The 26,445-nt window shown below is 39.0% G+C and overlaps 1 protein-coding gene across 4 annotated transcripts in view; it reads right to left on the reverse strand.

Moving 5' to 3' along the window:
* The window catches only part of LOC132126830 (trichohyalin), a 215,925-nt gene that overhangs the window by 149,977 nt on the left and 39,503 nt on the right, over positions 1-26,445 (reverse strand). For 3 of the 4 annotated variants that reach the window (XM_059538393.1, XM_059538376.1, XM_059538366.1), the window contains exon 2: positions 5,322-5,389. The exons of the other annotated variant lie outside the window; for it this stretch is intronic. In XM_059538393.1, the coding sequence (XP_059394376.1) occupies positions 5,322-5,378 (57 nt within the window). In that variant the 5' untranslated portion in view covers positions 5,379-5,389. The remainder of the gene's footprint in view (positions 1-5,321; positions 5,390-26,445) is intronic. 4 annotated transcript variants of the gene reach the window in all.

Consider the following 26,445-nt stretch of genomic DNA (forward strand, 5'->3'; position numbering starts at 1 on the left):
TAATGCGGAATGGCACGGAATTTGCCAAATTTTGAATGAATCAATCAAAAATAGGTAATTGCACTTACATCAAATCACGATATGGACTAATATCTGTAAATATTAAGCCAGAACAGTCTATTTAAATATGAATCCTGCATGTTCTGCGTGTCTGTGTTAATGAATGGAGCAGAAGCGCGTCTTCCTTATTAACACACACGGAAGCGCGTGTGACGCTCCGGTGATTTCAGCATCTGCTGTCTCACTAAATAAGGACGTGAACACATGAACAACATCTCCAGAACTGCTCTGACAGCCACTTCATGAGCATTTGACCGTTTGATTTGAGTAAAACTAGCATCACATCACATACACAGAACTGTAAAGGTACGTCAACCTGTCAAAATAAATGTCCGGTTTAGTTTAGTTATTGCGGGTTAGTACCAAAAAGTTAAGTTTGCTTAATTTTCAATAATTAAAAGATAAATTAAATTAATGTTTTATGTGTTTAATGTGCATCTCAGAAAATGCTTTATTTAAAACCTCAACTGGATGGCACTTAAATGCACTTAATTCATCTGTCAACTTTATTGTCATTGTTCACAGTACAAGTACAGACAGAGAAACAATGGGTACTAATTAAATGTTTATTTTTGATGTATGCATTGCATTCTATGCATTTAAAAAATAAAAATATTCTAAAAAAGGAAACTTAGTTGTTAATTTTAAGAGACCCAGGAGTCTTATTTTCTCTTGCATTATTAATATTGCACTTTAATTAAGCAAAAACACATTTTATCCGATTACTCGATTAATCGATGGATTTTTTGGTAGAATACTCGATGAAATATTCAATAGCTACAGCCCTAAATGGAACATACCTCCTCTTCAAATAAACTTGTTTTTATTTTTAAGGATGGAAATATTTTTTAATGAAATGTAAGGGTTGTCCTCATATCATAATAAAGGTGCAAACGTCTTTAAAAAAAAAAAATGACCTAATACTTTATAATTACCTCTTAGAAATATTTATTTTTTAATATTTGAAAAAAAATTGTTTGCCAAATTAAAGTCATTTGGTGCAAACACCTGAAGGAATAAAGTACATAAAACAAGAAATAAAGTAACTTTTTACCATGAAAAATAAAATAAAAATAAGCATAAAAAGTACTGTAAGTTTGTAAGAACTTGGCACTTAACTCAATTCATTGACTTTGATTCAGGTGGCTGCTCACTTTGTGTTTCAGCAGACTTCCAAAAGAGGGGGCTACACAATGAACTGAACCGCTGTCCCCAAGCCTGACAGCTGACATCATCTGATTCCCTGCCAGAGCACATCTCATGTGTGTGTATGTATGGACTGAGGCCAAGGTTATCACAGCATAACCCAGAGGCAACAATTTGATAGTCTATTAGTGACTATTCAATGACTGATGAAACAGACGTGGTCTGCTTTAGGTTAATGATTCATACTCAACAGAGCTCACTTCTAATTCACTTCCCTTTACACTAAACGCTTGGGAAAAGAAAAGAAAGAAAGCACATCCAGTCCGATCTGTAAAAGATAAACGGGCCTTTCAATCAAAGCCAGTTCTAGTCGCACTGCATAAATCTTGGTGTCAATTATTGACAACTGACTAATTAGTTGTGCCCTTTTTAAGCCTTTCTCTTAGTTTGGAGCTGTTTAAATATGCTGAATCAATAAGAGCTCTAATGCCCCACCATCGTCTGTGGACATGCAGTCCAACCATATAGTAGAGGGCATCTATCAAAGAAATTACGAATTTCGCTCAAATTAACATCAACTTTTCATATTGCGTAACCAATTTAGACTGTGATCCTCATTCTATATAAAGCTATAACATAAAAATCAATTAACGTTTTATGTGAAAAAAAATTACAGGTGACATTCACTGTATAATCAAATGTTCACGACAATGTAAAGATTATATTTTATTAAAGAAAGTATATTCACTATTAGATTAGATTAGTCATTTAAATTATTATGTGAAACTATGATTCGCACTAACAAAGACAGTCTTCTTTTTAGCATTTATTTTACATTATTCACCGAACAAAACACAAACGTTTGAGCTTCAGTTGAAGTTTTAGCCTTTATTTAAAGTATAGGACAGTAAACAGAAGCGAGATGAAGGGAATAGGATCAAGATTTCACCTGGGGCAGATTAAAACATGGATTCTAGTTAGACAAGAATTTAAAATTTTTGAAAAACAGCTTTATAAAACAAAAATGTAGGGCAGAATATTTATTGATTGTTAATAAGATTTTGAAATGGGCTTGTGATTGGAAAAGTCCTGCATACATCACCAGAGAGATGTCTGTTGTATGACAGTAAGTTATGTCATTTTGATTAAGAATTATGTGGGAAATAAATAAATAATAAAAAATAAAGCAAAATTTCAAAATATAATTAATTAATTGAATTAATTGGTCAAATTATTAACAATAATATGCATATATATATATATATATATATATATATATATATATATATATATATATAAATTAATTAATCAACTATTTGCTTTGTTCTAACATTTGCTTTGTTTTAAAACATACTGGGCTGGTTCAATCTTGCATTTTATCCCTAGTTTGGTTCACTTTCAAAAAGCATCGTTTAAAAATAGAAGCTGTAAATAATCAAGTATATTCCTTTAAAGTATTGTTGACATTAGCAAAAGTTACAGAGAAATTAAGGAGAAGGATTATTAGCTATTGTGAATATATGAAGCACAGCTAACACAGAAGTCACTGCCAAACCAAGCAGCTTTCTGTTGGTCAATGCTGTGAAGCGGAGTGACTAACTTGAACCCGTTGTTAAACCCACACCAGGAAATCTTTTCCCAATAGGATTCCTATTAAATAACTTGTGAAAACAAGACTAGCACACTACTGCCACTGAATGTATACATGAATGTACAGTATTCATGAGGACCTCTCCTCTCTTCAGGCTAAATGAAGCACCATGACCATGTCAGGCCTGAGCATCATGTCCCCTCATTCTCTTGCCTCATCATGTGCCAGCTCTGTTTACCACATATGGGCAGCAGAAATGAATCATGGAGGATCCTACAAGATGCTCTTAATTACAGATCTGCCAAGCACTGTGAATTATTCAATCCTTTGCTTATGTAGGCATTTATGGTATGCTATAGTTAACATAACTGCATAACCAAGCATCCGATACCCTCAGGGGTATCCTTGTGTTTCAGGTCCTCCTTATGCTCAGGCAGGTGCAAAACACTGAATAAAGACAAATGGGAACACATGGGTTTTTCCATTTAGCAGATGTAGAGTAAAGAAACAGGGACAAGGTCATGCACTGCATATGAAACAACACACGGTAGTAAATGCTGGATCTGTTGCAATACTTAAAGAGCAACTTACCTGCACTGACAATCCTATAAGTACATTGAAAAGAAGATAAAAAAAAATTATGTTGCCTTATTAGATTTAATAGTGAAATGACCTGCCCAACTCAATCCAAGCAGCTGAATCCTTCACTCTCTCTTCAAGAATCGGCTAAAAACACATCTCTTCTATCTTTATTTGACCCTCTGACTCTAACACTCTCTATTCTAATTCTATTCTTAAAAAATTTGTCCCTTTTAGACTTTCACTCTATTCATTTACTAACTGCTTGTTTTCTTTTAAAACAACTAACACTATTATTTTTGTATTCTATGTTTGTTTTTGTTTTTTTACAGTTAACAAAAGCAAAAAAGGTCTCTCACACTAGCTTGCTCTATTCCTTTTCTATTCTATCTGTTTTCTCTTTTATTTATTATATCATAAAAAAAACCTTGCTACGTGCTACGTGCTACGTGTACTTCCTGGGGAAGTCGTGGCCTAATGGTTAGAGAGTCGGACTCCCAATCGAAAGGTTGTGAGTTTGAGTCCCGGGCCGGCAGGAATTGTGGGTGGGGGGAGTGCATGTACAGTTCTCTCTCCACCTTCAATACCACGACTTAGGTGCCCTTGAGCAAGACATCGAACCCCCAACTGCTCCCCGGGCGCCGCAGCATAAATGGCTGCCCACTGCTCCGGGTGTATGCTCACAGTGTGTGTGTGTGTTCACTGCTCTGTGTGTGTGTGCATTTCGGATGGGTTAAATGCAGAGCACAAATTCTGAGTATGGGTCACCATACTTGGCTGAATGTCACTTCACTTCACCTCACTTCACTTCACTACTACGTTCAGCTGACTGAGACTTGTTAAAGCACTAGCATATCTTTGCTCTTTTGTTGATTTTGATTACTTCCACTGTCCTCTTTTGTAAGTCGCTTTAAATAAAAGTGTCTGCTAAATGACTAAATGTAAATTTAAGATTTATAAGATTTTAGTAGTGTATCGCTCACAGGCAAGGCACTCCTAGAAGTCATTGTGACAAACTGTTTTCATCCAAAGACTATGAACAGAATCCAAAAAAAAAAAAAAAAAAAAAGAAATCGAAATGGGTTTTATTCAGGACTGAATAATAATGACGGAAAACAGTTGTGAACTGGACTATTCAATCCAGGCTCACTGGAATAACATGCTTGTAGTGACACTTCGGCAAAATGATATTACGTTGCTTCTTTAATGTTCCACAACACTTTCAATGTAAAATGTCCAGTGAGTAGTGGTAAAAGTGTGTTCAGTTTTATCCAGATAACAGATAAACATAAATCTGGCAAAATAACAAATGTGCCAGGTGTTAAATCAACACCGCACCTGGTGAGCTACTGAGCAAGTTTACTACATCAGAAAAGCCATACATATGGAGCTGGTTATGTGATGTAAATATCAGAATTGGTTAGTTTACAAATCATGCACTAGGTAAAAGTGTTGTGAGGTCATTACATAGTATTGTGCAGGAATCTTTATTAATCGATAATCTGGCCCTGTAATCATGATTTGTGTGAATATGAATACAAGTTGTTGGTGTTTACTGCTACTAGTGTTCATTTCAGCTGGAAACTGCAGTAAAATGTAAAGCGCAGTAAAATGTATTTTATAGGTACATTTTTTATAATTATTTTGCAAACACACATGTTTTGAGCCTAGGGCTATTTCACCTAACGTTCGAGTGTTTATCTTGCAATTTTAGACTTCTACCATAATTATGGAATCAGCAAGCAACTAAGCTAATATGCTATTACAAATTTAGCCATCTAGTTGATAGCTTAGCAACATGCTAATTTCAGACACTATTGATTCAGCTGCCAATGTAAGACCATCGTACACAGTGAGACAGTTCAGTAAGGTTGGAACATAGCGACTGTCACACAACAGAAACAGCTGATTCAGGTTTCATGGAAATGCAATATTTGAAACTTACTTTAGTTTTAGGCTGCTCAGTCTGCTCCTGTACGGCATCCTGAATGGCTTCCATCATAACTCAGACAACTAGCCGTGGAGAAGGAAAAACAGACAGATGGCGCTCAGGTTTAGCTTAATGACAATAAATTATTGTCAATGTAATAAATGATAACTCACATGAAGTAGGCCAAATCGACCAAGGGTTATTGGAAAAAGGTGCCTGTGTGGCAACCTTTCTGCAAACTGATATTGCTTGGCACAATTGCACAATTTGCAACACTTTCAAAGTGAAATGCTCAGTCAGTGCCAATAAAAACAGATGAATGTGAATCTTAATACACTGATTGTTGTACTTATTGCAGCAGTTCAGAAATAAAATGTCTGGTTAGTGGCTTGCATCTACAAGTTTTTGACTTCTTTAATTGTTTAGTTTTACAAATCATGTGCTGTGGTAAAAGCAATGTGAGGCAATAATTAAGTATTGCGCAAGGAACTCCACAGAACTGTCTCTGTCTCTATTAATCGATAATCTACCCTGTAATCATAATTTATGTGAGAAGGAATGTACATTTTCCTCTGGAAACTACAGTGAATTATGTTATTAAACGTTTGCAGAAATGTATTTTCAATGCTCCTAGGTTGAAACAAATCAAATACGATCAATATTAGGATTTACCAGAGACAGACAAGGTCTTAGTCCAACATTTGTTGTTTATATTTAGAAGCAAAACTTTAATTAGCATGCTATCAGCTAAAACTGTGCGGTAAAACTATTCCTCAAAGTTGTGTCCTTAAATTTATCCCCTTTAAAGCCATACACATGCAAACAGACACCTCGACTAGTGCAAAAGCCACAAACTTGATTTGAAAATATGTAGTTGTGTACATCCCTAAACCTGAGGAGCACACTGAACGTTACCGCATCATCAAACACGAAGCAAGCTGCTCCTCTCCATCTACCCTGGAATGGATGAGTGTTTACTTGAAGTGTTTTGAGTCACTTATGTGATTACCATGACAGAGAGCTGTCCAGGTCCTTTCACAGAGCGCCAATCTCCATCTTTTCCAAGGGCCACCTCAATTATTCATAGCCTGAGCCTATTTGCGTCTTTGTGCTCTGTGGAGCAGTTACTCTGAATGCTAAAACCTTCACACAGCTGAAGCTAGATTACCAGTTTTATGAGAGAGCATCTTGTGGAATAAATGCTTGCCAAGTGACATATAGCGTTAGGTCAAGGTGCACAGTGAATGCAAAGAAGCACATGTGGATTGGGCCTTAATCAAGTACCATGTCTCCTTCACTGTTAAGTGGTATAAAAGAGCACATTTCAAGTGCCCAACTGAACTTAATGGAACACATTACAAAAGTTCAAACCTGAATGTATATGATTTTAGAGTTGTGTAACACTGACCTTGAATAGTTTTCTTTATAATATATCTTGAACATACATGAATTAATTCAATAAACTTGGAAAAAACTAAACAAAAGGACACTACAGAATTTGTCACAAGGGTTATGAGAAGGACTCTTGCATTTTGTACTTGACGCATTAACATATACATCTGTTATATTAAATAAAGGTAGACATTTAGTTTAAAAAAAATAAACTGTTTTGTTTTTATTTTGCTTAATTTACTCACCCTTATGTTGGTCTAAACCCCATCCAAGCAGTTTTTTGGCCATATAATAAAAGTGGATGGAGACCAAGGACATTTATATATACACACATATATGTGTGTGTGTTTCATGTTTAAATTGAAAACACCTTTATTTGATAGGACAGTAATTAGACAGGAAGCGAAGGTGGGGGGGTGTAAGATCGGGAAATGTCCATGAAGCTGGACTTGCACACATCCCGTGCCTGAAGCATTAATTAGTAATGCTAATAATAATTTTATATATATATATAGTAGTATTTTAACTGTGCAAACGTTAACAGCCTTGTTATAAAGCATTTAAAATAATAAAATCATAATCCATTATTTATCTTAAAAGCATCATCGATTTTGGAGTAGTGGTGCCATCATCGCCAAACACCAGCTACAATATGAAATGTGCAATGATTTTCACAAAGCAACTAATTACCACAAACAACAAAAATGTTTGTTCGGTACCAACAGTGTGAGGCTGAAGCACTGATACAATTCAGTGTTTATTAATTATATTTTATAATGAAACAAAACTGACACCAGCCAGATTCAAACTTGTCTCGCACATACAGTAAGGATTGTGTCAGGGCACGACTGAAATGAAACACCGCTTTAAGTGCTGATACAACTAACACAGTTTCACTGTTGAAAACTAACTCGAGCTGCTGTTTTAAAATAGCATTTCTATATTATATAAGCCTATAGAAAATTAATGATTGATAATAAATTGAACAACACACAATTAAACAGTGGTGCCGGCATGGCTCTTTTCATCTTACCAATCATCTTTATTAGTGTCCTCTGATCATCAACAACTATTATTAAAAACACACGGTTGTTTATCTATTTGCTTATTATTTTATTTACTTATTTAATCTAAAAATTAATTTGAGAATTTGAGGAAATGTATTACAGAGCGGACATTTTATAAAGCATGTTAATCTTTCCGCTAGAAGAGGTCTGAAAAAAATGGCTTCATCAAGAAAATAATGAACTGTCTGCTTTGCATAATTACAGTAAGACGACGGCTTAACGGCAATGTAAAAAAAAATGTAAAAAAAGAATTGTAATTACTGAACAATTATACAGCGTTCCCAATTATAGCGCTAATTTTCACAAGCACGTAGTATCATTATTTTGTTGTGTGTACAAGAGTATTGTTCTCATGCAGTCCGGTTCAAGAATAATGTTATTTCTTTAAAAAAAACGTTAACCTGAAACATAATGTTTCCATTTTATGTAGAAATTGTGATTGTTTACACTAGCAAACTATTCCATTTCTAATTACATTTTTAGTACTAAATTGTTAACATGCAATGCTCCATTTTATTACAATAAAATAAAACTATTTAAAACGTATTGTTGAAACTATGTTCATTTTTGCAATTATATCAGCTAATTCCAAAAATCCAGCATTAAAGATGTAGTATTTCAGTACAATGGACATATCATTTTTCTGATTGACAAACAATGTTTCATTTCATTTCTTTTAATCCAAATACCTACTCTAATGTCTCTCCTCTTGGTTGCCAAATAAAAGGTAATTTAGTGTCCTCTCATGAACTGCTGACTCATGTTGGAGTTAAATGAGCAAGTGTGTTTACTCGTACCATTTGTTCAATCCAACTTGTTGAATTATCTTTCTCTTTTTGAATTCAAGAAATGACAGTAATAATTTTTAAGGAAAAAGAAAAAATTTTGTGAGGTATTTTAATGCTTTAATCTCCTTTCTTAGCCAAACTACATTAAAACTTGTTTTTCTTTGGTTTTCACAAATAACAAAGGAATAGTAAATGAAGATACATATGCTTACAGAAGCATAATGTGACAAAAAAATAAGAAATCTATTAGTCATAATAGTCATGCTATTTTAGTTCTTTACAAATCCTGCTTTATAGATCAGAAATGTCTTGTACTCATTAAAATTCCATTCACTTTTTTTAACAACTGGTCTTTAAAGAAAAAAAAACATGTACAAAAATAAAACAAATGTAAATAAAGTACAAGAAAAAAAATACACATCTCTTAACCCATTAAATCGAGAAACGCCTGTGAAAAAAAAAAGAAAAAGCTCCACGAATCTCATCAGTATGCAAGCAAATAATGAAATGTCTGCTCTGCATAATTAAGATGAAGCTTAACGGCAATGTTAAGAAAAAAAAAAATTACAGACAGCTCCCAATAACATCATGCTAATATTCACGACCCAAACAAACTCATATCTTCAAGCAAAAATTTCCAGGCGAATGAAATGAATGCGGATAATGATCTCGGCGCTTTAATTAACAACGGCTCTAAAAATCTTAGAACAGGAGACCTGACGAGACAGAGCACCACAGCCAGAGGATCGCTCTGAAACCAAGGACAACAATTCCAGCAACCGTTCACTCAGGCTCTGAGTATCCTCTCATACCCCTCCAGATGCCCACAAACTGCTCCGAGCCGTTGCCAGACTGCCACACAACCTCTGGATCATCAGTCTTTGTAGTCACGTTGGGGACAATGGGCTCTGAAAGCAGTTAAGTACACAACTGGCTGTATAATTCTGTGGAAATATTACAGAAAGGATAGAGAACATCCCTAGGGCAAAGAATAATCCAGGTAAGCAAGTACCACGCCATGCCAACTTCATCCCAATCCATAGGAAATAGTTCCAAAAACAACATACGGGTAAAATCCTAAAGTTGTCCTGACGAATCCTGACTTGACGGCAAGGGAGAAAAAACATCAGAATGATTTCACTTTGAACAGAGGCCTTGCGAAGAACAACACAGAAAAACGATTATCACTTCTCCAGTCGACTGTATAAAAAAAAAAAAAAAACAAGACATTTTTTTTCCTGTACACACCCTCCCTCTGCTTTGTCTCAATGTGTCACATTGGGGAGAGATCAAGTATGCAAAACAGGCCGTTGATTACGAGAAGCCCAACACAAAAGGTAAGAATGGGTGGAATTAGCGTGATCGCAGACAGCAGGGCATTTCCAACGACAACGATGGCGATGGTCCCGCTCTTGCCGTCGCTGTGCTGGCCAAGGCGGCATTGGCATTCCTGGGTGCTGGAAGAGCCCGTGCTCTCACATACTTACGTACTCTTGCATTTACATTTCCTCATGAAGCTTCTCTCTTCAGCTCTCTCTCTCTCCCTCTCTCTAGCTAAGCTGCACTACGCAGCCAACATCATGAATGACTCCGCAGACACTCCTGTGGGGGAAGAGGCAAAGCTGGCAGCTCCTCAGAGGGGCACACGCCCAGCCAAGTGGGCAGGATGGCCCCCAGTAGTGTGGGGGACAGCAGGGAACTTCCAACTTCCCCTTAAATGAGGCTTGTTGACATTTGCATTTACCTTTCTTTTTGTCGCGCTAACACATTCAATTGTTTTAGAAAAGTGTCTTCTGCTCCCGCCCTTTTGAAAAGCAATTTATTGTGCCAGTTTCCCTGTATTTGCCATCCGCATGTCCTCTCCCCTTGTCTCCTAGCCACCAGCTGCCAAGTTTTCCCACTCTTTGAATGTACACAGCCTGTAAGAACACACTTTGTGCTTGTTTTCAGTGGGTATGGTGCTTGACATCTTTGCCAGTTTGAGAAGAAGAAGAGAGAGAAATAAAAAAAATGTATTAAATTAAAATAAATCTTCTCTTTGTAACTTATTGGAACACTCTGAGACAGATGCAGGCACTCATAAATTACATGCTTCATTTGCATATTCCTGGCATACGACATTATGCAAATAACAGGCGATTTGCATAATGGATTCCTCTTGTTGCCTGCAAAGCCTTGTGCTCCTTTTTATTTAATAATGAAAAAAAGCAAAAGATGAGAAAGTGGAAAGAATGTAGCTTTGCCGCAGCCGTGTGTGCCAGTGCCCCACAACACACGCACGCTGCTTCTCAGAAAAAAATGCAGGGTTATACTTGCTATGGAACACTGACAGTGTGAGGCAATTCAAAACTTGATCTTCCAGAGTTAAATTTTCTGATTAAATGATGTGGTTAAGAATAACAAATAATACTGTGTGCAAAAATAAGATGTGGTGATTCGCTAATGTGCGTGTATATCTCTAAATGAGTCTGGGATATCATTTGCATGCGAGTACTGCAGTAGACTAATTAATTGCAGAAAGGAGACCAAGTTGAAGGGGAAATCCATGATTAAATAATTCAAAACTGCTTCGTGTTTTTAGCCTTGTCAGCTCCAAATAGAGTAACACAAACATAAAAAAAGAGCGGAGATGCAAGTTGTGCGATAACATTTGATAATTACACTTTTGATTGCTTAATCAAATATGACCGACACTGCAGAAATGTTTCCAGTGGCGATCACATAAGACAGAGGATAATTAAGTGCAGATGAAAAGTTCACAATGGTGATTAAAATAAATGGTAGACTCCTCAAATGTTATTATTGTTATCAGAACGTTATGAAGAATACCTCGAATTAGAACAAAATTAAGACCCCAAAAACTTCAGTTTCAAGGGATGCAGATAAGATTTTAGTGGATAAGGAAAAGACAGTTTGGAAGAATGACTGAGGGGAGGGGGGGGGGGGGGGGTTGGGAGGTGGTTACGAGGAGGACTTTGCTTATTTATAACAAAATGCCATGTAACATTCTGTGCAGAGATCAGATGGCAAACATCAGCTGTGATCAGCTATAGTCCAATAAGCAGCCTCCTTCCCAGCGTACAGAGGAACAAGGGAACCATTCACCTCAGATGCTGGGCTGCAGGGCTTTGACCACCTCCATGGAGGGAAGGGCAAAGTAGACAAACGGGCAATGCCAGGGTAATGGTGGTGTGGGGCAGGCAGTGGGGTAGCCAGCCTACGACAGATGTTATGAGCAATTCATCAGCTCTTAGAATCAATTAACCCATATGTTAATTAATGTCAGGCTTATGGAACAAAGTTGGGGGGGCGGCAGGGGATGTGCTGGCAGAGCTGAAAGCGTTGGAGGGGAGGGTGCGAAAAGACGGGAGGAAGATAAGAGATGGGCGAGCATAAGAAACAAGCTGTGAATGCGGATTGTGGCAGTGAATAGCTGGCACGGTGCCATCCCCTCAGTGGCAGCACCAAAGCAGACCGGCGCTGGATCTTGGGGGGGAGGGGGTTTCTGGTAGACACGAGGAAAAAACATGAAGACCCATGCCATTTAGTTCGTTTTGGCAAAAGAGAAGGTCTTTTTTTTTTAAGCGACAGTATACTAATAACAGTATAGGCTAACTCAATGCGAACAGGAAAAGGAGGGGAATACCATCTGCTGCTTATGATTACGGAATGTCGGTGACGTTCAGTGCGGAATTGAAAGATGGAACGAAGTCGACAACATAGGCAGCATAAAGTCCTTGCACGCCATCGCAATGGACGCCAACAGCAGTAGCGTTAAACCACTCTACCCCACGGGACTGTAAAGGTACAAAGTGTATCCAGACTTTTATGGGAAATTGGCAATAGTGGTGCTGTCCGCCGAATGGCATTGGAGGCGGGGCATGAGGAAGCGCCTCCCTCTCTCTTCCTCACTTTCTTCTTTCCTGCAGTGCATTTTCCTGTGCCAAGCAGGCAGTCTGCCAGCCAGGCAGCATATGCCATGCCAACGTCTTTGCTGGCAACCATGCCGCAGACACCAGGTGGATACATGTGGCACATTTCAGCATCTACCGATCCACAGCGATACGTTTTATGGAGATGCCAAGACATTTTTTTATTGAACAGGGTGCCAGGATTGTTACAGTGGCATCTGTTGTGGAAAGATGGAAAAGGTGAACGTGTATATGCCCGACATGGTCGGTTGGCAAAGATAACTGGAATCAAGAACAAACAAAGACAACGGTGGTGCTTTTGTTGACTAATTAAACAGAAAAGTTTGCGCAGCTAATTAGCGAGACGGATTCAATAAGGCAACGAGGCGGCTGTGAATGAAAACAAATTGGAGCAAGAAAAACGACAAAACAAAATTGAAGCATCAAGCTGTTATACGAAAAGGGGAGGTGTTCGTCTTTTTGTGGCAGCCCTGCTCCCTTTACTACTTAATTTTGCTCTATATGAAGCACCACCACTTGTCAACCGCCTGCCAACCAATACAGTGAAGAATGTCTACCACGGGCATTGCGGCCAATCTGCCAATCGCCTTTCAACATGAGAGGACCTGAGGGACGATGCCAACGGCAGAACAGCAGCTGTTTACAAAAGCTAAACACAAAAAGGGGCAAGAAAGAGAATCAGCAAACATGAGGGTGCATACTAATGAGCCGGCACATAAAATTATAATCAACTAACCAGATGGGGTTTAATTTGTGCATTTTTTTTCTTAACGACGTGCCAATCGTTGTATGTGTTTTTTTTTTTCCTGCTACGTGGACTTTTCCAGGTGTAGTTCAAGATCGGCTTTTTTTAAAAAGCAAAATAAGAAGAGGCAATACAAGAAGTATGAAACTCCACTTCAGCAGCAAGCAAGGCTATGCCAGAGAGGGAAGGAGGAGGCAGGCGTGTGCGATTTATCTACATTCACAGCAATCACCAGGGAGATGAATGGCTAAGACTGTAGATTCTTTACGCCATCAACCCGTATGGGAGACAAGAGACAAGGGGGGTGCCACCCACAACAGCCAAGCAGGAACCTGATGGAGGGGGCACAGAATCACACCATCAGACTCTTTGGGGAGGCGGTAACCTCCAGACCAGCCTGCCTGTAACTCTGCCAAATGGGACAGGGGGCTGTGGGAACATTTTTGGCATCCACCCCACTTTTTTTGCATGCCCCCGCTTTGCCACCCAATCAAGAAACTGGCAAACTCCTCCCGTTCGTTTTGTTTATGTTTTAGATACATAAATCGACCACAGAAGTAGTAGCCCTTTCTGAGAGCTGGTACCTGCAGGGTTCGGAGGAGGAACATCGCCCCGGTTCCGCAAAGACAATGGGCATCGGGCACACAGCCAACTACGGGCGGTGATGCGACCGGAAAGAACGGATGATTTGCTTAAGTTCGTTTTAACTGATTAAAATGCATGCCGAAAATTAAAACGGCAATTAGAGCAGGGGAAGGAGGCTCATCAGAGCGCACTAATTACAAGTGGATACTCCAAACTTTTACTTGCAGTTCTGATGCCTTTCGATTTTGTTGGACAAAGGGACACGGTTGTGGAATATGAATAATTGAAGAAGTCATCCAAAGGGAGGGATTATAAGATCTTTGTGCTTCCTACACTGCCTTGGCATAACCACCAAGATGACAGAACCAAGGCTGCCACCAGCAAGGACAGGCTGGGCAATGGTGGCATCTTTTGGGGCATCGTCAACGCGATCGATTAAGTATTTGTCGCATATGCGATTAGTGCTTTAATTCATAATTCTTGTTGTGTGTGTTTTTTTTTCTTTTAATTGTTGCCGCGGAACACGTGTGGATATAATCGTTTGGAGCTAATGAGGTTTGGATGATCTGTCTTTTATTTTAATTCCACAGGGGAAGTTAATTGCGTCTCGTCCTCATTATACAAATGGATTACAAAAAATGGAGGAAAAAAAACTGGCTGGCAGAAACAAGGAGGGAGAGGGGGGAGAGGGAGAGGCAGAAGGAAAAGAAAGGGAGAATATTTTCCTTCTTTGTGAGCCAACATACACATAATACCACATGCAAACAAGCAAAGAAAAGCAACTGCAATGCTTGGCTATGCTAGTCTCTCCCAAGTCCTCCCCAGGAAAACCCAGCATGTTTCTCCTCTCTCCCTGCTCACTGCAGCCAAGTCCTTCAAATGCCAAGGACCTCTGCTTTCCCTGGATGTGGATATTACAAAACATGGGCGAGACAAATGCTGCATGGGATTAAATTTCTGCCGATTGGATATTACCGTCAATATTAAAATGGTTAGTTTTCTGCTGTTTTTAGTGTTGAGCTTTGTTGTAGAGGTGGCGTTTGCAGGCGAAGCGAAATGGAGAGGAGACAACAAGAGAGCCTATGGCAGGGCACCTGCTAATGTCCTCAGCGCTTAATCATCGTACAGCAGAATGGTTTTATGCATATTTCATTTGCATATCATTAAATCGCTAAGGCACACTGGCAACTGGCAGCGGAGAACAGGGAGTGGGGGAAAAGAGGAGCACAATGTGTTAAAAAAAGGATAGAGCGACTCATTATGCGATGGCAATCTTCAAAGCTGTGTGCCTGCTTTCCGGCATCCTGCCAATTCATTTTAATTCAACGTTAATTAAAAAAAAGGAGGGGCTCGCTCAATCTGTCATATGCGGATTAATTGAGCGTCTTCCAAGGAACAAGAGCACTGTTTATGTGCTGGGTGAATGCGGATACGTCTGTTCGTAATCACCGGAATATTTTTTTCACGAACGAAGGCCAAAATATGCTATTTTTGCACAGAAAGGAAATGTATATTTGTATGTGTAATGTTATCTTGTACATGACGTCTTAAAGGCACACTTTTAAATATCATGTTTATTCAGGAGCCCTGGGAAATTTTGCAGCTATTGTGAAACATTAAATATGTTTGATACATAAATGGGGATGCAAGAAGTTGGCACCAGGTGCCAACGTGATCGGGAAGTGGGGGACTAGCAACTCGGGGTTGGGAGTAAAGCGTGGGAATCGCTGGGGGCATTCTGTCACAAGCTTTCTGCTTGTATGAAACAAATCCAACACTTGCTCACATCTGCCCCCTCTGCCAACCACCCATCAAACAGACTATGCGCATAATTAGTATGCTTGCCGAGACTCTGATTGCCTGTATTAAATCACTTGGCAAAATTAATCCTTTGTTTCTGGTTAAATGTGCTTGCTGTCATTATGTCTGGCACACTTTCCAGTGCAAAGAATAGATAAAAGAGCTTCTTTACAAGTGTGCATTTACACACACGAACACACAAATCTAAACAAACGGTTACACACTTAATTAAGAGGAAGAGATTGTTCGGTACACGAAAATGAAAGCTTGATTCGACATTGTTTATGAACCTTTTAAGGCACTTTATTCAAAAGAGAAAGAAATGTTTTACTTGTAATATGAAGAGTACATAAATGTATACATTTCTTTTAAAAAATACAGGGCCACAAAAAAGTAAGAATTATGAAATAATAAATATAAAAAAATTTTAAATATAAAAATTGATTCACATGTGGAACAAAGGGTGTTGGATAAAAAAAAAAGTTTATAAATATATATATATATATATATATATATATATATATATATATATATATATATATATATATACAAACATCCATATTTATATTACATTCCGTTCTTCACTAAACTATTTTATGTAATCGCAAACAGCAAACTCACTATAGCTGTCTTGCCCAAGTCTCACCTGCTAAATGCCCTTGGGTGGTTCTTAGCATATGCAAATTCTGAGAGGATGCGGCCGAATTAGCCATGTTTACGAAAGCTGCAATGAGAGCTGTGGGGCAAAGGGGCGGCATCCTGGCAAAAAGAGCCCACTCGCAACGGGTATCTGCCTGGCGCTTTTGAGCCATGATACATGCAGATGTCGCTGTAGTTCTTCCAAAAGCTTGCACGAATTAAAAGGAGGTGGGGGGGTAACGAGGACCTCGTTTGGACTCACACACACCTCTACCATATGTTTTTAGGGAAGCGAGTGCGTGTCGGAATGGGGGGAAAGCCATGGCCACGGGAGCAAATTAAGTTAGTTTTGGGATGGGGGGGGGGTTGTTTAACTGAAGATCTTTGTATGGAGCAAGGTGGATGGAAATAGCATTATTCATGCCCCGCCTAAATAAAGTACAACTGACAGAGTGTCTGTATTCTGCTGTGCATGTCACATGGAGCAGACATTATGCAAAGTGTCCTCATTAATATGCATAAGCAGGCTCTTTATTATGCAGACCTGCACTAAAGCAATATTGTTTGGAGCACCAGGCATGCTCTTGTTACAGTAGGCGAACATTATCTTTTTCAGAGCAAACAGACCTTCATTTTTTTCCTCTAACCACTTTCAAAATATTTAATTATCTGGTGCTCTGTTTAAAAAAGACAACATGAAATTTTCAAGTGCAAGCAGGCAGATGATTGGCTGTTCATGCCCAAGACGCCTCATAGTGGCACTGTATTTTGACAGTTAGCAAGAGTGGAGTGGCACAAGCCATATCAAGCAGTATCATCACAGTTTTAGAAGTAAATCCAGAAGAATGATATCAAATTACACGAAACCCCAGTAGTGGATTCTTCTTCTGGAAGAGTCTAACAATAAACCAGTGTGATGTGGGGAAAAATGGCCATTTGCAAGTCCACTACTCACTTCATGACCATCTCATTGGGTTGTGCCCGTCAGTTATGACAAACGCATGCCATGGTCAGGTTTCCATCACTTTGGTTCTGAATTGACACTGAAGGGTATTACTGGCTTTGCCATTGGTTGGCAGGTAGTGAGAAAAGCTGCTCACAGCTCTGCTGCCTCTGGCTCAAGCTGCCCTCCAGACGCTCTTGACCTGGTCAGGTGCAGTAATGCTATGTTCTACTTATCTACCTATCTGACAGATTTCTCAGTAGCAGACCATTTATGATTCTCTGTGAGGTTATAACAGACTAATATCTAAAATTCTGGACACATCTGATTTCAAAGGGGTTTGGGATTGATTAACTTGTTGTGATAGCAACACCAACATAAGCAACATATTCCATCAGTCAAGCATGAACTCAAAAGTCCTCTGAAATAAGCATCGCCATGATGCTTTCTTGCTTTTGAGGTATTATATTTCTTTTATAAGATTATATCATTTAGAAATGGTTTTACTGAAGTTTGAATGCTCAAGCTTGTGATGTCCTTACAGGACATACTTTTTAACTACATAGTGATATTGCTTTCACAAGTAGGAGATGAAGGACCACCTGTAGAAATATGAATTGGAACATTCATAACACTAAATATGGCAGTCCTGGAAGAACTTTCACTTAAAAAAGCCAAATTTAATTTTATACTGAAATATTGTTTGTTTACCCTAGAATGTGTTTGTAGGTTTTTTTCATAAATGTATGATGCCGCTCCTGTTAAATTTAATTGCTGATTTAAAATATATTATTTATTTATTATTATTTATATATAAATGTAATTCTGACAGTTTTGTAGAATTCTCTCTTTCCCCACTAAAATAGGACCTGAACTAGCATGTGTATTACTTTTATAAAAAAATATCAGCCTGGGAATGTTACCAAGATGGGCAAAGAGACATTGGTTGCAGTGTTTATTCTACTGTATAGAGCATTGCATCTTTTTACTTTCGAAATCTCGCGCTACTTGGACTTGAAAGTATGATATTATCAAAGATTAAATGATTGACTTCCATTTTTAGCATGTGACTGTAGACATGTTGCTGTCCACAGAGCTTAAGTAGTATTTAAGAACATTCCTTTAAGAGTTAATTAAGATATTAAGCTTGAGGTTGTCTTGAGACATGACAGGCATCCATGAATTTAGTTATATTTTTACGTTCAGAGGCACTTCTTCTAAATCCAGGGCTCAGATCCACCCAAATCCCACTGTCCAAAAATACAGGCGATTAATGGTTTTATCAATGGTTAACACTTTTAAGAGAGCACACACAGCCTGTGAAAATGTTAAAATGCCATAATGAACAACATCATCGAGTAGCCTAAAAATACCAGACTGAGTAGTATAAAAGAGGAGTGGCTTTACTACTAAAATGATCTGAAGAGCTAAAAAAAAAAACTAGTGCAAAACATGTACAGTTTGATCAATGCTTTTCTCTCGCCACATAACCGTGGCTGTATTTTTCTTAAGTGACCTTAAAACACTGCCCTTTTCAACGTCCTTTCTCCCCCTCCTGCTCGACACAGCTAATGAGGGAGCTGAGTGGGGAGGTTTGAGTCAGACCAAGCAGGGACACTGTAAGCCAACCTACAAGCTTCCTGTATGCTGATGCTTTCACCTCCTGGCCTCTCACATTTCCAGACGGAGGCTGTAGGCATGGCACTTCCTGCCACTGAAATCCGCAGTCCTCCTGCAGCACCAGCAGTGCAGTAACATTTATCTCTTTAACTGCCGCCCAGACACCGGCCTGCACATAAATTGGTTCCCGGTAATTCTATCAGATTAGTATTAATACACTGTTCCTAGGGCCACGGAGGCCACCTGCACTGTCTGTACAACATGATCTCAAGTGAAGGTTAACTGTCAATCATTACACACAGGGCCTGAAATTAACACCTGACCACGTGCCAAATGCGGGTGAATTTTGCAATTGGCGGGTAAAACTGTCAATCTACCTGCCACATTGGCGGGTAGCTAATGAGAATTGAGTGATTCATTAGTTGTTGTTTTTAAGTCCGCCATTTCGTTGTATTTTAGCTCAAAATGTGGCGGCACATTACTGGGGTAAAGAGGCCAGTTGAAATGAACAACCAACAATAAGATGAGGATGAGTCAAAGAAAAGTAAAAGACGATGTTATAATTCAAAGTGGAAAATTGGCGACAATGGCAAGGTTCGTGAGTGGCTGATTTATGACAGCACTACAGACGAAATGTACTGCAGTGACTGCCGTATGTATGGCTCAGAGAAAGCGAAGTCAAATCCTTATGTAATCGGGACTAAAAACTTAAAATTAGAAGCAATTAAGGACCACGAGTCATCAAAAAGCCACCTACACACGATAAGTTGCAAAAAAGCAAAGACTGCGCTTTCGGAGGAGACCCCTGCGGTCAAGTCACTGACGTCCATTAAAGCAGCGCAGTTTGAGAGGATGCAACTCCTGTTTCGGAACGTTCGCACGATAGGCAAGAAGACGAGGCCCTTCTCTGACTACGTTTGGATGTGCGAGTAATTATTAAACTGTTGGTGAGATGAGATAAGATAAAGCAAAGCTGACGTTGGTTACGGTACAATGACAGTTATACAGATGTGTGGGCGTGTGAATGTTGGGATTTGGGAACCAGTGAGAAAATGTTCGGTACACGGTAACTTTACCTGTAATATTAATATATTAATATTAATTTAGTTCTGCTTAATGGTTCCTGAAGGCTGTAATTAACAGTTGACAGGAACTGTCTATTGACTAAATCAGCCATCAACACAGCCGTGTGTGATTTTTTTACATACAAGCTGTGGTAACTTAGGTCTTATATATGTTGGGTTAGCACGGTGTGTGTGTGTGTGTGTCTGATTACACACAATATGATAATAGGCCTTTAAGACAAAGGGATGATATTGGCTATGGTAAAAATGGTTTATAAAGGATTAATGGGAAATGTGTCTACATGTGAAGTCACCTTCTAACAAAAGTACATCCTTCATAAATGACTGATTTGGATGCTTTACACTCAAATTGAACTCTAAGAGTTAACGTTGTTGCTATGAAAATTCAGTACTCACACAAAAACAAATATTCTGTAAAATGATCAATTTCAGTTAGATAAAGATCATTTTAAGTCATACTTTTTCAAATTAAATGAAAAATACGTTTTTTTTTATTTTATTTTACTGCTTAGTTTACCTTATGATTCTGTCCGCTGTTTTGGATTTATTCTTTTACCAGAGCTAATTGTAAGACATTTTGATGATGTCATGTCTATTCTGTCATAAGCAATCAACATGTGACCAGTTTATCCAAAATGAGGCTTCATAGAAGGCAGCATCATTTTATAGCCTACCTTTAGTTACAGCCTTTGTGCATGAAACACATCATTTATGACTTAAAATGCTATCTAGAAAGTTAACCTATATGTTTTGGAATAACACTGTGTAAATTTGATATGACCACTATAAGAATGATAAAAAATTAAGTCTGTAAAGTAGGCCTAGGTCATCTGTGTAGTATTATCTGTAAAACTTTAACACCCACATGATCAGTCCATCTATTTTAAAGCCAGTTTTTGAATATTCAGTGCCTTTGACATTCATTTGGTATGTGAGAAGTGTTGTGATAAATTAGTCAAATTGACATTGCTAAGCAGGTGCTGTTAGGAGCTTTTTGACTGAGTCTTGGCTGAGCTGTCACAGGTGCATTAAGATTGAAAACATGCCGTCAAATCTTTGCGCCATGGCCAGGACCACTCAGACAAGAGCTAAAAGCTTCCTCTGCTGCAAAGATCAACATATGTTGTGTTGGATGCTGGTAAGCAGATGTCCTCAACAAGCTTAATCAGCAAGACTTAACACTTACATAGTTTATATACTTCTTTTTTTTTTGTTTATACCTTGCAGAGAAATTTAATATATGCTGGGTAGATAACTTAAAAATTGTAGCCCATTACTGATGGCAAATAACATAGAAACATTGGAGCTAGTAACGTAATCCATAACATTTCTCATGTAAACTTCTTTTTGATTACTTTCAGATTACTTTTGAGCCAACTTATCACATTGCTTTAAATAGGAAAATCTTGTACCTTGTTTTGATATAAAAATACAAAGAGAAAGTAAATATATTTAATTAGTTGTTACTAACAACATGAAGTTGATTAACCATTACGTACATTAAATCAAGGTTTATCAAACTAGGGTTCATGAAGGAACTGCAGGGGGGTTGTGAGCTTAATCTAGAACTGGCCAGTTCATATAGAAATAAAACAGAATTCATATAATTTTTTTTAGTGCTGTCCTGAACAATCTATATAACAGAAACTTGCTTTCCTTAATTTACAAAAAAATTAAAATATCTTTAAAATACTAACAAATTATTTTGTTTAAAAGTTTACAATCCTTTGATTCTTACTACATTGTGTTGTCTGACAGCTTCTTACTTATTGAGTCATTTTTATAAGTGTTTGACTACAACTATTTTTATGATCTCATTTCAAACAAATGTTAAACGTATATGCAAACTTAAGAGGAGAACTGTGTATGTGCAGGAACATCAAACTGTGAATCTCATCAAGAAGAGGGGAGGGCAGATGTTTGTCAGTAATGTGTGCGTGTGGGTGTAGTGTGCATGTCAGAGTGTATGTCTTCGTATCTGCAGGTTTGCATGTCGTCCCGCAGGGCCTGAACTGAGCAGTTGGCAGGGGAGTCATTACATACGCACCTCTGACAGCTCATGCTCTCATTACAGCAGGAGGATGCCTGTAGTCCACACACACTCTCTCTCGCTCTCCAATGGGGCCCTACTCCTCATGCTGGCAGACACCTTCCTTTTCCCCAAACACAGCTCAGATTTCTTCTTTTCCATGGGACATGTGGCATGATTGGGTAACCTGGTTTGCTTCACAGTAGACTGTAGTCACCATAAGCTGTGAGTAAATCAAAGGACTCAATCTGCTGAACATTGTGTCTTCACTTTGCTGCAGAGAAGGCAAAGGACAGCACTTATCAGAATATAATCTGATCCAGGGTGCGATCTTGAACACTCAATTCTTGCTGCCTCTGAGTTCAACATTACATGGCTTTTTATTTGCCTGTAGCTCTGCTACAAAACCTACCTGCCTGTTTACGGAGGTAGATTTACATTTACATTTACATTTATTCATTTAGCTGACGCTTTTATCCAAAGCGACTTACAATTGCTATATATGTCAGAGGTCGCATGCCTCTGGAGCAACTAGGGGTTAAGTGTCTTGCTCATGGACACATTGGTGTCTCACAGTGGATTAGAACCCGGGTCTCTCACGCCAAAGGCATGTGTCTTATCCACTACGCCAACACCACCCAATGTAGATGGTAGATGACATAAATATGCCTTTTTTGGCCATATAAGGCAGTGCTACATAGCATCTCCTCAAGGACAAGGCAATCCCAGAATGCACTATGATTTCACAATGGTGAATGAGCTGAGAAGTTTCAAAACATATATTCAATATTGAGGGAAAAAAAATGTTAAAATGTAAAAACATTTTCTGTTTTTGGGAAAACCAGTTTGACGTTAGCATGAAGCTAATAACATGATACTATAATAATCAAACAATCATTACGCATATTTTGTAGAAACAAACTATAACTGAAAACAAAATTGACTTTTTTACCTAATATGTCAGAATTTTAAGATAATCAACGCATTACAATGTTAGCTTAACACCAAACTCTGTTAAAGTCAGCTGTGATTTTAGTCTTTTAGTGCCAATTGTGTGGACAAATAAGTTGTTAGCTTAGAAGGCAACTGCCCAAGTAGGCAGTCAATAGCAAGGCAGTATTTTTCATATAGCTAAGACTGTTAAAAATGATCAGCCTGGAGTCCGCTTTGGTTTCTATATCGCATTTGACTTGTGCATGTTTAACCTGTCACCTGTGTGTGTGCCAGGATCCCACGAACACGGCAAGCACACTCCTATGGGGTGATGGGTAAGCGCCGGACTGATCTAATAAAGCTGAGGTGTCCTGCTGAATCACTCAGTCCTAGCCCAGAGCCGCCTGTCACCGCTCCAAATTACATGGGACATCAGGACATCAGCATCCAAGTCTCGTACCCCACCAAATTAGACAGGGCTACACGGCTGACAAGAGAAAGGCCAAGACGACTCTCTCCAAACATATGAGTGGAGATTCTGGTATATGACCTGTGACTGCTGCAAAAATGTTTCTGCTATGTCCACACGTTCACTTAAAGGGCATTGACAGACTTAATTGGATCAGAGAAAATGCATCTTTCAGCTTTTTTGGCAACTTCAGTGATTCCTGTCAGAGGAACCTTTCAAATGTGGTAGCCAATTTCAACATGGGAACCCCGAGACATACGGGCCAGCATCTGTAGCTGCTTAAATACAATACGCAGGAGACCCACTTAAGCCCAGCTCAAATCGCGAATAAAACCTCAACGTAAATAAAACTAACATGTACTCTGCAGAGCTGTCCCCTTTCCAAGCCAAATCTTTAAAAGAGCTGACATAGTTCACAATTGAGAGTCAGAGGAAGGGGGGAAAGACATTAGATCCACACAGCTGTGGCCTTGGATGTAGAAGCTATTTCTAACGTGTGAAAAGACTAAGAAAAACATCTGCATGCTATGATGAAGTGTATGAAAGGCCGGTTGTTTTTTTAGAGCAGCTGTATCTGTTTATGTGTGAGCTGAGAGAATGAGTGTTTGTTGACTGCGGGTGTTAGACCTACAGAGGGCTCTATGCTTTGCTTTCTCAGGAGGAGAAGGTTGTAAGAGCGCTAATATGTCACCTTACGCTGAGGACTATGTCAGTGCACAAGTATTGATATGTACTTGAGCTTTTGTAGATCTGTGTCCCTTACCTTGGCTCAAGATATTGTAATGGATCTGTGATATAAGCAGATAATTCTGCATTAAATCCAGCCTCTCTTGAAGTTCCATTGGGAGGCATAAAAATAGGGCTGAAACAAATCAGCATTTTAATGCTTTCAAGATTATGGACATATGGACGTTGCTGAGCACTAAAGGGAGTTGAGCAAACTTTTCCTTCTGCGCTTTGGCCAAAAGAATTAACAGTGTTTTCAATGTGATCGCTGAGCATTACTGCTATCACAGCGAGAACAAAAAGAGGAAATGTGTCTTTTATAGCGTACACTGCTTTTATTCCTTGCACTCTCTGCAGTTTTATGGTTTGGCTTTTGTGTCCCTGTTCTGAGGAAATGGTTCATTAAATAGGAATGCCCATTTTTTTCTTTTATTTTTTTTAATGCGGTGCACAGGGATATTAACCAATCTGTAGCAAGAGCTAAAAGCCAGACTTCCTCCTGGCTGAAGCTCGATGGTCATGCTGGCTTCATTAGGATTCCAGTAGAATGAGAAAGCAGGAGCCAGAGCTGGAATATTAGGACAAGGAAGAAGACAGAGCACATTAGGGATAAGTGGAAAGACTAGATCTTCTAAGAGTCCTTGCTGGTTTTACGTGGATTCTTGCTGGTCATTAGGGTCATTTGCTTTTCTAAGCTGGTCTAGATGGGTGATCAGCTGGACTTCCAGCTGGTGGAGCTGAGGTCCACCTGCTAGACCAAGCTAAATATTGGTTCAAACATCGTTTTTCCTTTGATTACAAAGAGCAGTCTGGAATACTAATCTCTAACATCCAGTGTTCTACAATTGCTTTGATTATAAAGGGTCCATAAATCATAAGTGGAAGGCATAAACCCACCCAGCATAAGTGCCACAGATTCACCCTGGGATAGCAAAGCACTTGATTTGTTAATAGTGTACATAATGGTGGCCATTTTCACAAGCCACATTAAATCATAGAGTGCCGGCCCCTGTGTGAGCATTAAAGCTAAAGATTGGCTCAGTGATACAGAACTCCATTTTTTTCTATCCTCCAAAGCTAGAGAATAAATTGGATTTTCTACAGTGTTTTCTAATTTGAAACATCAATCATTTATTATTAAAGAAAGGAAGGCAGGAAAGTAAAAATGAAAGAAAGAAGGAAAAATCCTTTCTTCATTATTTTATGTCTTTACAAAGATGAGCAAAAACTGCACCTTTAGCAGTACAACAGTTTGTCACCATAACAGGGCGCTAAAAATGACAACATTGTATCTTATATACCCTTAAAATGTGCATATTAGATACTTTGATTAATAATATGTACCCTTAAGGTACTACCATGAACACTTTAGGGGAAAATAAGATACAAAGATGTCCTTTTGAGGGTCCTTCCACTCCCAGTGGCAAGCCATTGTACCCCTAAAGGTAAAATTTTTATGGTGTAGGAAGGATAGAACTAAAGTAAGGAGGACTGAAGAAAAGTAAAAAACCAAGTAAGGAAAGATGTAAGGAACCGATGAAGAAAGGAAAGTGAAAAGGAATCAAGGCAGGAGGGAAATATAGTCTTTTTCTTCTTCCCCTACCCCCCACAGTCCACTCTATGCCACCCATGTGACAGAAAATGAACAAGAAACAGAAATACACATGGACGTTTAAATGGAAATGCAAGTGTGTGTGGCATACAGCAACTACTAGGCTTCACACTGGGAGTGGTGGCAGCAAACAACTCCAAGCTGGTGCCTCCCAAAATGTCCAGGGTATATCAGTCAAGTCAAAGGAGAGCCGACACGCGTCCTTTAATAATCCTGTAGCGTATTATCAGGACGCCACAGCTAAGTGTTGCAATTAGGCTGTCCTTTATCATGCAAATCAATTTGACAGCACAACAATCATTCTGTTCCGCCGGCTCTCAGTCTCCGGCACGCTTTCTCTGCTCCCTGGCTCACTCTGGCATTTGCAGTGGCTGGCCACATTTGCATTATTTATCATATCAGTGTGAATATGGGGCCGCTGTGCGGCAGAGCTGACGCTGATTAGTGTGGCATTACATATGTTAAGCACAAGGAGACGGATTCCCTTTACTAATGCTCCACTGCACCGCTTTCAGCCCTGAAAATAAAACAGGGCTCTTATTAATATCCTAGAGCCTCTGACACCAAACATAGCAGGGAGGGTAGAGAGGACGACGCAGCGAGGTGCCGGGACACTCGCTGCTCTGCGTATGCAAATAGAGGCACTCGGCCAAACACACACACACCAAACAGGCATTAGCATGAAGTGGCATGGCAGCACGGGGCCATTTGTCATGCACGCGTGTGTGAGTGAAAGCGTATGTATCTGGACAATGAGGCTCTCCGGCTCTGCGT

This window comes from Carassius carassius, chromosome 3, assembly GCF_963082965.1.
Source record: "Carassius carassius chromosome 3, fCarCar2.1, whole genome shotgun sequence".
Taxonomy (NCBI): Eukaryota; Metazoa; Chordata; class Actinopteri; order Cypriniformes; family Cyprinidae; genus Carassius; species Carassius carassius.